Raw genomic sequence first — 13,876 nt, 5'->3', positions numbered from 1 at the left:
GTGCTGGGGTGGTTTTGGTGTCACAGATAAATAAAAACAGCAGCGGGGCCGAGCTCACCCAGCTGCCCAGAGGGACATCAGAGCAGCACAGGGCGGCCCAGCTGTGACCCACACACAAACCCACTCACTGCAGGGAGTTTACAACCCCCCAAATTTCCTCTCTCAGCTCCAGGAGCACCCAAGGCCAGCTGCATAACTAAATCCTGCAGCTACTCCTGGCTGTGAAGGAGAATTTTATTGAGGCAGGGAGAGACCAGAGGGACCCAGCGCAGCCACCTGAGAGAGGACGAGGGGCATGCAAGGAAAATAGGAGAGGTATTGAGACTCTTTGGTGGTAGAGAAGGCTATTTGTAGCCATAAGAATTTATTCTGTGGCACAGCTCTTGTTCAAGATGAGCACTGTCAACAGCTAAGCCTGCCCTCAAACAACGTGAGCTTTCAGCATCTCACTAAATTACTTGTTCCCCTTTAAGTCTTTATTTAAAAAAAAGGAAAAAAAAACCCACAACAAAACACCCAAGAAACAATGTTATGACATTATGACATACTCTCTTGTGCCACACTGTAATCCCAAAGCTGAAAACAAGACAGGGTGCCAATAATTCCAGGCTGAAACTTTCCATAATTTTACCTTAGCAGCCCTGTGCTTGACTGAAATAGTTTGTGGAAACTGCTGGTGCTCTAAGCACATTTAACTCTCTCCAGTTTCCCAAATAACAACTGAAAAGGAACATACACCAACATTTGCATGACATGAGTAATCTACAATAGAAGCTGCAGGTTACACATAAAACACACACACAACTGGATACTATTATTGATATAAGTATTACTCATTAATAATCAATTTGATGAGCTCATGATTCAGGGGGTTTTAAGAGGGCAAAGGGAGCAGACTGAATCTAATAAGTGTTTTTAATCAAATGAGTCAATTACATTTGAATACTGTTCTTTGGAAGCTCTCAAAACTCCCTTTCAAATATGTTTTCCATTAATTATCCACACTTCCCTCAGCACTCCACCCCACTCATATCCTTCCTGACCTGGGTGACTTAAAAATAACCTTGAATCAAGAAAGAACATCAGGAAATATAAATGGAAATGGCAGCTGATCAACCCTTAATAAAAGGTACATGGTATTAAAGCAGATCAGGCACCTGGTCCCACTTGATATATTTAGAAAAGTCTGCTGAAGTCACTTGGATTAAATAATCCACTGCTGTGAAATTACATCAGGTAAAGGACAGACATTTAATTTATGTCTTTGGTGTAAGAAATACCAATATGTATTTTTGTGATCATCAGGAGAGTAGGAATAAACAAACCTTCACAAAGCTGGGCTGTGCTCAGGGGTGTCCCAGCTTTGTGAGTGATGCACCTTCAGTACCAGGTAGGGACTCCCCAAATATGCCCCAGGGGGAAGAGAACAAAATAAGAAATACACCTGAGTGAACAGCAGGGACAAGGAAAGGGTAAGGGGAAAATCAGAAGAGAAATGGGTGAAGAAGTGATCCACGCTGGAGCCAAGGTGAGCCCTGGCAGTGTCTGGAGCTCTGCAGTAACACAGCCCAAAGAATTTATTTTACATTTCCCAGGGCAGGAAAACTAAGTATTTTTGAAAATATTGTTACTGCTCAGCACAAGGAGAACACAGAAAAGGCAGAAAACCACTGAGTTACAGATATATTCCAAGTAACTCAAGACAAGGAAAAAAGGCAGCAGTTACATCGCATTCTGTTCATTAGCGCAAAGAAGTTTGAAGTTGAGTTTATTCTAGTTGCACAATTTTTTCCTGCTACAATTTAAACATGAGCCAAACCAGAATGACTACTTCAAATTTAAATCAGATGGGAAGCGATTAAAAAGAAAACAACTTCTTTCACTCCCCCAGCAAGAAATAAAATTAAAAAAGTGGAATAGAAAATACACGCCACATACACAGTGCACTAACATGTGAATTAAAGAAATAAAAGCACGTCCAAGGCACAAAAAGACAGAAAGAGTTTTCATCTTTTTATTTTGCAGTGAACTCTTAAGAATTCTGAAATTTTTGTTATGGTTCTGAGCCAACAGTAAATTTCTTCCAGAAAGAAGACGAGACTGATCACTGTACAGCAACTTGAAACAATGTCCTGGCATATATATTTCTTTTCACACGTGATTCCACTTCCTGACAACAAACAGAGAGGAAAATTTAAGAAAGCAGAGTGGGAAGCCTTCCTGGTTTTCCTTACAAAAAAAATTCCTACTATTTGGGCCAACAGTCCCATCTCAGAACTGAATGTCCTGGGTGAAGGTTCAGTGTTGTCTTTCACTTGTCCTGGGGTCATTCAGAGAGGTTCAGTCCCCCACTGCTGGGGGCTCTCAGCCTGGCCAGGTGTGATGTCCCCTCTGTGGGTCCCCACTGACCACCCCAAATCACCTCCACCACCTCCCTGTCCCTCCTCGTTTCTGTGTGAGGAAATCACCTCCTTGCCCCCAGGTGTGTGGAAATGCTTCCCAGGAGGATTTTCCTCATCAGCTCCCCAGGGGCTACAGAGAGAATGATGCTGCTGGCCCTCCCCTGTGGCCACCCCTGAGGATGTGAGGGCTATCTGCTCTCTGCCAGTCACTGTGACCACTCTGCAGTTTTCAAGGTTCACTCGAGCCAGGAGTCTGGGTGCCAGTAATTTCCTAATTGCCCTGCATTAGGAAATCATTGAAGAGTATGGATGGATTCAAAGTCAAATAGGTCTGTGTTCCTGAGTCACCCCAGAATTTAGAAAATCCCAATTTTTTGTATTACACCACGGTAATTTATAAGGGGAAAAAAACCAACCTATCTGTTTTTACTGCATGCAACTGTCAAATGCTGACATTATTGTAAGGTGGGAAAGTATAAACATCAAAACGTGTTAGGGAAGATGAAGAAACACAATTCAAAAAGACGAGGTGCTTTGCGCTGCTCAGAATACGAGGACTTGGTTGCTTACACCTCTCCACAACACCTTAAAAAAGAAAAGTCAGGATCTCTCAGCCAGGAGATGAGGAGAAGCTCACAGCAAGAAATAAAATGTGGTTGCCGTGGAAGCTGCTGAAGCAGTGCACAAGTAGGACACAAGGAGTTGGAGAATCCATGGGAAAGGACAGAAATGGTGAGCTGAGTCCTACACAGGTTCCTGCTCCGTTCCTGCTCACACCTGGGGTCCTTTTCTGTCCTGGTGGTGGTGAGAGCAGCACAGGGAGTGGCCAAGCTCACCCAGAGCTCCAGAGCTGCACACCAGCAGTGATGTGGGAGCACCACGTTCACCTTTGTGGGGCAGAAACCAGCCCAGGAACATGAGTCAAAAGCAGCTTGAAATTCACATGTGGCAAAACACATGCTGGAGGGAAAGGGCCAAGGAGGGGGACACCACAAAGGGGGAGCAAATGTGTGAACAAACATTTGATATTCCCCTGGGAATGAATGGCAATTATTAAAAAAACTGATACGCTCATCCTTCTAATGCAAGTGGTAATTAAGGGAACCTGCTACAATTACAAATAACTTAAAAAATAAATACTAGGAATAAAAACTCTTTCCAGTTTAAATGGTGTGAGATCAGCAGGACCAGGGAGCACCTCTTGCCTGGGAGGACAAACCTGCAAGGTGCAGCCAGCAGGTCCCAGAGGGAAATGAAGCCATGAGGAGCAGCCAGAACCCAGGACTGTGTGCAGAACCTGGCACTTCTCAGGCCTTGCTGTGTGCAGAAAGCTGCAGGTGACAACTCGTGGGAGCCTGTGCCGTGCCACCCTGCAGCCCGAGCCGGGCGCCCGGAGAGGCTGCGAGGATAAACAAACGTCCCCATGCAGATGGTGGCACCCATATGCCAGCAGATGGGATGGAATCCCGCCTATTAGGCTGGTTTGTGTCTGCACAAGTGGCAGCAGACAGGAAATGATTCACCAGGAGGCCACAGGGTGAGAGGGGCCAGTGACTCAGGACACAGATAACCCAGACAGGCATCCTTCTGCTCTGTATCACCCAGGGGGTGGACACACGCAAGATACACACTCCAACACCCTCAAAAACAGCAAAAGCAAAATAAAAAAAAAAAAAAAATCAAAGACACATTTGCAGAAAGCCAGTGGTCTTTAGGAAAACCTGCTGGAAATCAGTGCTGGGAAGACACTCCATTTTTTCCCCCTCCTTTCCATGGGAGGTAAGTATTTTTATTTGTCTCACACAGAACCACCTGGCACCACTCTCACTTTGTCAGGTTGATGCCTTTTCAGGATACCAGAATCAGAGGCCAGGCCAAGTGACTGGAATAAAAAGCAGCTGGATTTGCTGAAGGGCCTTCAGGTACATTTAGGGCAGACAAAGCCCCCCAGGGCCGCACCCAAAATGGAGCAGGGCTGACGGGTTCCCCACTTTTCTAAGTCTGCTCCATTTGCACACCGGGGGTTGATCTCCCAATTGCAGCTGCAGGAATTGATGAAGCCATTCAGCCCCAGTTTGCTGTCCCCAGCTCCCTTTTGTTTGCATTTCTGGGGCCTGAGGCACTGAGGTGTCTCATGGTGGCTGCCATGCCTCACTCCCTTCGCTAGGCCACAGCCACAGGGATGCAGAGCAGCATCCAGGCAAGATCCTCTCTCTCTAGATCATTTCAGCCCGTCCCAGGGGTGCAGTCCCCAGGTCTGCAGCCCCTCTGGCCCTGCTGACAGCAGAGCTCTCTCAGCTCCCTGCACATTCCGGGCTGCCAGCGCCGGACACCAGCGAGCCAGGCTGCCCTGGCCAGCAGATAATGCTCTTATGAGACCCCCCCTCTGCAGCAGGCAGCAAAGATACCCACAAAAAACCCTCTCCTCGGGCCTGCAAGCCTGCACCCATCCCAGCAGGACACCTGCTCCCAAATTGCCTCTGTGCAGTTGTTCCTAAGCCAAAGTCGTGGGTCACAAAGCTCCATTTCCCACAAGTTTCTGTTCATCACTTTCATGTTCAGTTTGGGGTTTCCAGTTTTTTGGGTTTGTTTTTGGGGTTCCTTTTTTATTTTTCTGTCATTAGGCAGGTAGAGCATGGCGAGGAGAAGCTGTGTGTGAGGTGATGCACTCACCACCTGTGCAGCCCTTTTCCAGAGCGTTCTCCTGCCAGCAGGTCCTGGCACCGCCACCACACACAGGTGAGACCTGTGCTTGCATGCACATCTCCTGATCAGCAGAGCTCAGAAACTTCTCACACCTCTCATTACATCACTCAGGTGCTGCCCCACAATTAACACATTTATTTTCACAGCAGCCAGTGAAGTAGGAAGGAATTACTGCCACAATGGCCAGCACAAACCCCAGCAGGTCTGATGCAACTCAATTTGGATGCCCGGTGAGATAAAACCATTGACCTTTGGTGCTTAAGTGGTACTTTTATATTTTAACCACTACATTCACAGGGGTTGGTCCTGCCTCCCAGCATGTCTCCCTCCTGAGCCAAGCTGGGTCCCCAAAACAAGGATTAATTACCACCATCAATCACAATCACAATTCTCTTCTGAGTGCTTTACAAGAAGGGAGGCCCTGCTATTTCTCCCAGCGGTCACATACTTGTTGGGCCAAGAAAGGAAAACTGCAAGACATCAAAAAAAAACCTGCAAGGGCCACAAAATCAGCATAAAAATCTGTCAGATCACACACCCAGGCTCAGTCCCAGCCCAGGAGCCCTCCCTCACCTGATCAAGCTCTCAGAGCAGGAAAGAGAGCCGCAGATATCAATTGTCCATCAGCTGGTTTTCACCTGCTGCACTCAGCATCAGCACCAGCGCTGTGCACACCAACACCTGCACCTCTGCTGGAGCCAGACATTCCCCCAAGAGACCCCTGCAGCTGCCCTGCACAACTCCAGCTCTCCCCAAGAGATTTATTAGGAGGAAGCATTTTTAGCAGCTCTCTGGAGCTGTTCTGTGAGCGCCACGTTGAAGGGAACACGACTGGCGCAAAAGAAGGTTGCAATTTTCTTGTCGTGCCTCATCCTCCATGGATGCACAGGGTTAAGAATAAATTCTGATCCCATTCTGGAGGACATCAGAGACATCCCCACAATTCCACAGAAGACTGTAAAGTCTGTTGCATTTGCTGAAACAGGAGGAACAGCTTGTGTAAGGCAGGGGAAGTGACGAGAAATGAAACAGAATGAGAATGAAACAAGAACAAAACAGAAAGAGTGGTCACCTGCAGCCATCCAAATTTCCCAGCAGGTGAGGACCCAGCATAGCCCTGAGGCATCAGAGAGAAAACACCATGAGCACGGTGTGCCTCAGGATCCACCACGGGAAACATCAGGGCTGCTGCAAACACCCAGTTTGGGGTGGGCTGAGCAACCCCCAGACTGCCCCAAAATCCAGCTCAGGTGGGGCTCCCAAAATCCTGCCTGCAGCACCTGGCCTGCACCCCACCCCTGCACAGCTGCTGACAGCTCATCGTCTACTCAGAACGACAAATACAGGTGCAGCACCCTAAAAATGCAGAATAATGAGGTGAATAAAGTGAATTACAGCAATTCAGTGAGCTTGCTGGCTTTGAGAGATTGCAAAGGGCACGCTGCAGTGCAGTGGAAATCTTGCAGTAATTCAAGAACTTGAATCACACTAGCCAAAGCCTGCAAAATAATTAATCAGATCATTTCTGTTACTCCGGCATTTTGTCACACTCAAAAATCTCAGAAGGCAAAAAATGGACAAAAGTCACAGTTCCACAGCACCATGTCAAAGAAAGACAGACTATATAATTCCAGATTTTTTTCCATAGTTACAGCATTTGCCTCTAAAAACACAATTTTTAAACTTTTTTTTTTTTTAACAATGTAGTGGAGCTGATCAGACCTACCAAAAAAAAAAAAAAAAAAAATCAAAAAAAAACCCAACCCAACCCAAAAAAAACCACTTCCAGAAGTAAAGTTAAAAATTATAATACAGCTCAGATCAGAGCTGGCAGTTTATAAACACTTCCTGAAAAAACTCAGTTGTTGCTGAGCTCATGGCAAACACCAAAGATACTGAAATGGCTGGACTGACTTGGGGAAGCCTCTGCTTCTAAAAATACAGATTCTGTAGCTCAAACATAAAACCTTACGGGATTGGTAAATTTAAAAAAAAAAAAAAAAAAAAAAAAAAGAAAAAAAAAGAACATTGGAAGCTCAATTGGAAGCATATGTTCCTACACATTTAGTGCAGAGGCACAGTGTTAAAAAAAACCCCTTCCCTCAATCAGTGCTGACTGGGAAGAGGTGCTGCCCAAAATCTCCTGCTCCTGCAGGGACTGGGACAGGGACAGGCAGCTGCAGACCCACAGCCCCACCAGCACTGTTCTCCCAGCCCAAAGAACAGGGGAAAAAATAAAAAAAAAAACAAGTTTAAAAATTAAATCACGGTAAATTGAGATAAATGAAGTACAGTTATTCAATAAATTAGGGACTGAGTCGTTACTTTTGTGCTCAGAATTTGCTTTCTACAGATCTCCTCGTGCATTTGAGGAATTAAACAGGTAATGCCAAATCAATGCAAGTCCATCAACAGAGGAGACAAAATGAGCAGCAGCAGTGGCTGTAAGGCAGGTGGAGGAATGAAACCCACCTTAAACTGTTGCAGTGCTTTATTTACAATTAGTTTTGAGTGTTCTCAGCAGCAGCGGGGGGCTGCTCACCTCACACCTCCTGGGTTAAGGTTGGGACTGTGGCACACATCATTCTTTCTTGGTGAGTGACTGAGTGACATTTTGGGTCCTCAGCCTCTGGGATTTTGCGTGTCCAAGTCTAACTCAGTCACTGACATTTCACCTGTTGGCTAAAAGCATTTCCCAGCAGCTCCACAAACAAGCCCCTTGCCAAATGTCATTTGCCTTGGGATCTAATTATCATCCAGTAGCTTAATTAAAGATTATGCACTTCTGTTAGAGCACATTGTAATATTTGGGGATCTTACAATGCCTTGCAGGGAAAAGCTGACGATTTCAGCTCATGGTTTATATCCAACAAACTTTGTCTCACCAAAATCTGGTCTGATTACCCTCTGTCCTTTCAATCTGCCCCTCAGACATTCAGGTGGGCTCTCTCACTGCCCCTCACCCTCAAGGGTGACCAGAAATCAAGGACAGAAAACAAAACGGGTCAGGCTCGGCTTCCTGACCAAAGCCACTCCACACAGATGCAGATTGACAAAGGTTTAATAATAAAATAATAAACACCATCAGTATTCTCCAGGCTATGTCTGTGTGGGTCCAACCAACCCTTCAGGAGGAAGGCATGCCAAAAATAAGCTACACCTGCCTGCAGCTCGATTATCAGCTGTGTGGGTCCCTAAATTTTGGCAAAACTGCAGTAAGTATTTTTAATAAGGCTGCGAGATTTTCCTGTTCTTCTCCTTATTCACAAAATGTGCTCACTGCTAAGCAAACACAAAACATTTATCAAAGAGCAGAGCTCAGTCCCTGGATACATCACATGGGGGTTTTTTAGCTTGTTTGGGTTGGTTTGGGTTCTTTTTAGTCTGTTTGTCTGGTTTTTGGTGGTTTTATTGATTTTTGTATTTATTTCCCACCTGTTGCCTTAGGTCACAGGGGACACTGTAAATTCACTTTTCATTTCTTCATGAAGAGAAAGAGGCAACCCCTTGTCTGCACCTTGCATAAAGCACAGCACCAGTTTCCTGCTACCCTGGAACACAAACCAGAATGGTTTGGAGAATCTGGGGACACAAACTGTGGTTTGGACAAGTTGTTGTGCCCACAAACTGTGATGCCCCACGACAGTGACTGAGCAGGGGGACAGGGACAGCCTGGGGAAGTGACCAAGAGCAGGTGACCCCCAAAGCTGTCTTCACACCAGAAGATTTATTAATTATTGAGATTAAAGATGCCATTTAGAGACCCTGCAATGAGAGGATCATACAAAAACATTAACCCCAGGAGCACTAATAGCCATCTTTTTTAATTAACCTCTCCTGTTGAAGGTAATCCATTAAAAAAAAAAAACAAAAACAAAAGATAAAGAAAAGGTTTGGAGGAAACAAAAACACAACGCGTCTTTTTATTTCTTGTCAGATGATGAGAAGAAAAAGCCACCTATGATTTTTCAATTTCTCCTGAAAATTCTTACAGCACGGTGGTCTCTGGGACCCCAGGGAGCTCCCTGCCCACAGGCAAGCAGTGGGATTTATGGACAACACTAATCCTGAGGGTGCCAAAAACACCCCAGCACTCCTCAGCCATCTACATCATCAAACAGCCACAGGATGCTGAGCAACACAGGGGGGGCTGCCCAAAAAAAAGTGAGTAACTTTTAATTAATGCCATCTTCATTAAAATATGCCCACTAAGTGCTGTTGCTGGGCTGAGCAAACATTGAAGTGGCAGAGAGGCACAGCAAAAGCTGCTGGTGGCATGTGCCAAGGAGTAAGTGTCAAACAGAGAGGCTCCAAACACCACAAAATCCCCATGTCCCCTGCACAACCAGAGCTGCAGTAGGCAGAAAAATAAAATTAAAATGATTGGATGCTGTTAATCTGTGGGGACATGGACTTAATACTGCATTTTATTTTGCTAAGTGGGAGGAAGATTACTGCGGGCAAGATACAAAGAATATCTCTGCTCCAACCGTACAACATTTACAACCTTAAATACTCTGAGACAGTTATTAATAACAGTATCAGAACATTTCCATGTATTCAATGCAGAGTTACGAAAGAAACTAAACACACAGGCCTCCTCCCAATGCGGACAATAATAATAACGTTAATATTTACATCCCTCTAATCACCTGTTTCCAGTAGTATTAAAAAACTCTCCATGAACTTGCTGGACAACAAGTGCCAGCCTTCTGGAAAAGCATGATTTGGGGCATTTTCCTTTACTTTCGAAGAGAATAACCCCTCACTGAGACAGAACCAGCCATTCCCTTCCAAGAGTTTCCGAAAGAAAACCTGAAATGAATTCTCATCAAGACTCTCAGTGCCCCAGAGGAGGACTTGGTGGGAGCTTCACTTGTTTGCAGCCCTCAATTCCCAGTCTGGGAAGAAGCAGTTTAACTAAAATCAGAAGCTTTCTGCATGTGGTATTTACACGTCCTAATTTGCTGTTTTGAAACTCAGTGTCCTCCACATTGTTATTCTTTCAATAAATCCCTATCTTCTTCTTTTGTCTGGAATGTGAAATCAGAGTGTTCAGCAACACCTGTTTGGTGTTTACAAAAACTCCTCTAAAATCTGGGGGAGATCAAAACGCCTTTCTTTAAAAACAAGGATTCCTCTGCAGATCACTTGGAATATGCAGCACACTCAGTTCAATCACGCATTTCCAGAGAATCTGTTGATTCACTCTTTAAGCAGTCATTGTTAAAACAGGTTCTGTACTTTAAACAGAGTTGTTTTTTTTTTTAAGCAAATATCCCTCTGAATGGAAAGAAACACACTAACATGTTAATGGAAAAGGCAAAACAAGCCTTTTCTGCATTGGCAATTGTTTTTCAAGCCCTTAATGATGCAGGAGTAGAGCAAGTCTTGCGAAGGCATTTGGCATCTACCACAGAATGGTGGCTCCTGTAACACCTTGACGTCCCCAGCAGGGCTGGAAAGTGTCACTGTGCAGCACCTGGGGTGGCTGGGGATGGACACCAAACCTGGCCAAAGTTCTGTCCTGTGCAGGACAGCCCAGCACTCGGCCCACAGCTCTGACAATTGGCAGTTTCACCTGGCACATGACCCGACAAGCAATGCCCAAACAGCTGGAAACCAACACTGGAGGGATCTGCAAGTTAAGGAAAACAAAACCTATTTGTCCTACAAGCATTTTCCATAATCTTTATTACGTAACTTGGAGAAAATGCATTGCTTTTCCAAAAATCCACTCAAGGTATGCTGATGAAGCTCTCTCATGGTTAATTCCTCTTCCTCTCCCTCCTTTGTGTAACTCTACAGCACACATCACTCTAATGCCTAAGTTACTCAGGTAAATAAAACCCAGACTAAAGGAGATAACTTTTGTCTTTTCTCCCTCCTTTGGAGAAGAGAGATCTGGTTCTTCAAAATCTGCCACACAGCTTCTCCTTTTTTTTTTTTTTTTTTTTTTTTCCACTCCTTTAATACATTTGTGTGGTGAGATCAAAGCAAATTAAATCTGTGCAGTATTTTTTCACTGCCAGGAGTTAGCATGTGCGATATCGACTTTTCATTATCATCTGATTAAAGTGAGTTTGCCTGCCTCTGTTAATAAACTGAAGGTTCATGGTTTATTGCTTTACACCTTTAAGTATATGAGCAGATCTTCTAAATGAAAAAGACTGCTTAATTTTCAAAATTTTTTGTCCTTTTTTTGGCTTGCAAGGGATCAGTTTTAGTCACTGAGGGAATTTCCTGTACACCTTAGCAAAGACTTGTGCCTGTATGTGTTTGTACAACAAGGGTGCACTTCAATGAGTAAGCATCTGTAAAAGCTCCTAACACTCAAAAGCTTTGAATAAAGCTGGGGATCAAGCAAAAGGTGAACAGAAAAGAATATTTCCTGATGATGTCTCTTGAAAATTCAAACTAGCATCCCATAAATAAAATAAAAAAAAACCCAGCATTCTTCTGCCTCTTTAATAGCAGTCTGCTATTCTTGAAAACACCAACATAGTTGATGTCTGAAGCAATAAAAGCTCAGCTTCCTGCCCTGTAATTATTACTAGATGTAATTAGGAACAACTCATTCATCACTATAAAAGCACAACTTAAGGCTCCCAGAGAAGAGACGTGGAAGGGATTTGTTTTCAGGCAGTTCTCTAAAAGTCAAGCTGTAATTTAACAACACCTGATGAACAAGTGTAGTAAGCCAGTGTAAAGCAGGCAGGGCAACATCCATGTTTAATATCATCTGGGGATCCTCCAGAACTCCATTTGTAACGCTATAAAAACGTGCCTCAAAGCAATGAGCAGGAATTGGAGGGTGAATAGGACACAGCTACAGCCATCCCCGCTCCCCAAAGTTTGCTCGCTTAACCACCAGCATCCAGAGGCTGCCTGAACACACCAGGATTATTTACCCTGGCGGGGGGGGAAAGCACAAACAGGAGACAAGGCTCTGAGCTCTGCTTGCGAAGTTAGCACCCCAGGAGCGCTCAGAGCTGTGCTGGGTTTCAGAGCAGGGCTTTGCTCCGTGTCCCTTCGGCACAGGTGTGAGGAAACACCTGCGGACAGCCCCGAGCCTCGCTCCTCCAGCCGCCCGAAGTTCCCCAAACCAGCCTGCCGGGCTGCAGCCTTGAAATGCGCTGGAGCACATTTCAGACAAGGTCTGGAACGGGGATGAGGCAACAGGAGGTGTGTGCTTGAGACAGCCGATCTCCGCGTCCTTCTCTGGCGGGTTATGTAAGAGCCGGGAGTGTCGAACCACTCTCTGCTCCGGCAGAGCCATGCCGGACAGACCCGCTCTGGGGAGGATCAGCTGCGGCAGGGCCAGTTTGGCACTGCGGGGGCTGTGATCGCTGCCCCCTCCGGGCGGGGGATCCCCCAAAGCCTCCGAGCCCGGGCAGGACCCGGCTGGGGCGCTGTGCCACCCTCCCCGTCCCAGCGCCCCGGCCGCCTGCCGAGGAGCCTGTGCTGCCCCGGGGGCTGTCTGGGGCTGCACAGCGGGGCTGGGGCAGCCGGGGCCGGGCGGGAGCCGGCTGTGCCCCGGAGCTGGGCTGGGAGCGGCGGCAGCCCCGGGGGAAGGGCTCGCTGGGGCTCCGAGCGCTGCCCCGGCAGCCCGGCCCCGGCAGCCTCCTGCGGGACTCTGCTGGGAATCGCACGGCACAAGCGCTGCCATCGAGACGGCCAACACCTGGAGTGAGAGATGCTCCTCTCCGGGCTGAAACTCGGCGTGCAGTCACTGGGGCTGGGAGCACAGGAGCCGGGGAGGGAGCGGGAGCCACCGGCCAGGAGCCGCACACGGGCGGCGGGGCCGGGCCGGGCCGGGCCGGGCCGGGCTGGGGGCGGCCCCGGGGCTGCGAGGGGCGGCCCGAGGGCCCGGCTGTCCCTCCCCGCTGCCCTCCACCCGCGGGGCGGTACCTGCTTGTCCAGCGCGGCATCCTTGGCGCTGCCCGCGGCGCATCCCTTGGGAGCGGGCACCCGCTCGCAGTTGCAGCCCTCCAGCATGTACATGCCGGCGGGGCGGGCGCTCTGCTCGCCCTCGAAGTAGAAGAGCACGTTTTGGTAGAGGGCGAACCACTTCTCGTGCCAGCGGTTGGTCTCCGCCGTCTTCTTGCTGAGGTAGCCGCGCTTGGTGCCCTCCTTGCGGGCCAGCAGCGCCAGGTACAGGGCGTGCCCCTCGTTGTACCGCACGCTCTTCTGCATCGTGCCCGGAGCCCGCGGCCGCGGCGCAGCCTCGCCGGGCGCTCACGGAGCAATTCATGGGCTCCGGCACGCACCGACGGGGCGGCCCCGGCCCCGCGCCCCGCCCGAGTGTCCCCCGGCCCCCGCCCCGCCCCGCCCCGCGCCGCCTCCCACCGCCCCGGCCGCCGCCGCCGCCGCCGAGCGGCCCCCCGGCCGCTGACGTGGGGGATCAGCCGTAAATCCGCTTTGGAGAGCGATTTAAAGAGCAAAGTCGCCGCCGCCGCAGCGCCCGGGTCCCTGCCCCCCTCCACCCTTCCCCCCATCCACGCATCCCTCCGCTCTCCATCCCCTCATCCCTCCGTTCCTCCATCCCCGATCCCCCGTCCCTCCGTCTCCCCATCCCCCCCATCCGTCCTTCCCTCCCTCTCCCCATCTCTCCATCCCCTCATCCCTCCGTCTCCCCATCCCCCCCATCCGTCCTTCCCTCCCTCTCCCCATTTCCCCATCCCCTCATCCCTCCCTCTCCCCATCTCTCCATCCCCTCATCCCTCCATCCCCCCATCCCCCTGTCCCTCCGGGCCGGAGCGGAGCGG

General features: G+C 48.3%; 1 protein-coding gene across 8 annotated transcripts in view; it reads right to left on the bottom strand.

Moving 5' to 3' along the window:
- Nucleotides 1-13,411, bottom strand: part of RASGRF2 (Ras protein specific guanine nucleotide releasing factor 2) — a 120,923-nt gene extending 107,512 nt beyond the window's left edge. For 4 of the 8 annotated variants that reach the window (XM_086868035.1, XM_086868036.1, XM_086868039.1 and 1 more), the window contains exon 1: nucleotides 13,020-13,411. In XM_086868035.1, the coding sequence (XP_086724161.1) occupies nucleotides 13,020-13,304 (285 nt within the window). In that variant the 5' untranslated portion in view covers nucleotides 13,305-13,411. The remainder of the gene's footprint in view (nucleotides 1-13,019) is intronic. The other 4 variants (XM_086868037.1, XM_086868041.1, XM_086868042.1 and 1 more) reach the window with 3 other exon arrangements.
- Nucleotides 13,412-13,876: the final 465 nt, after the last annotated feature.

This window comes from Cyanistes caeruleus, chromosome Z, assembly GCF_971803275.1.
Source record: "Cyanistes caeruleus chromosome Z, bCyaCae1.hap1.1, whole genome shotgun sequence".
NCBI classification, from domain to species: Eukaryota; Metazoa; Chordata; class Aves; order Passeriformes; family Paridae; genus Cyanistes; species Cyanistes caeruleus.
Note: the sequence above shows the minus strand (reverse complement) of the source record. Positions and strands in the feature narration are given on the sequence as shown.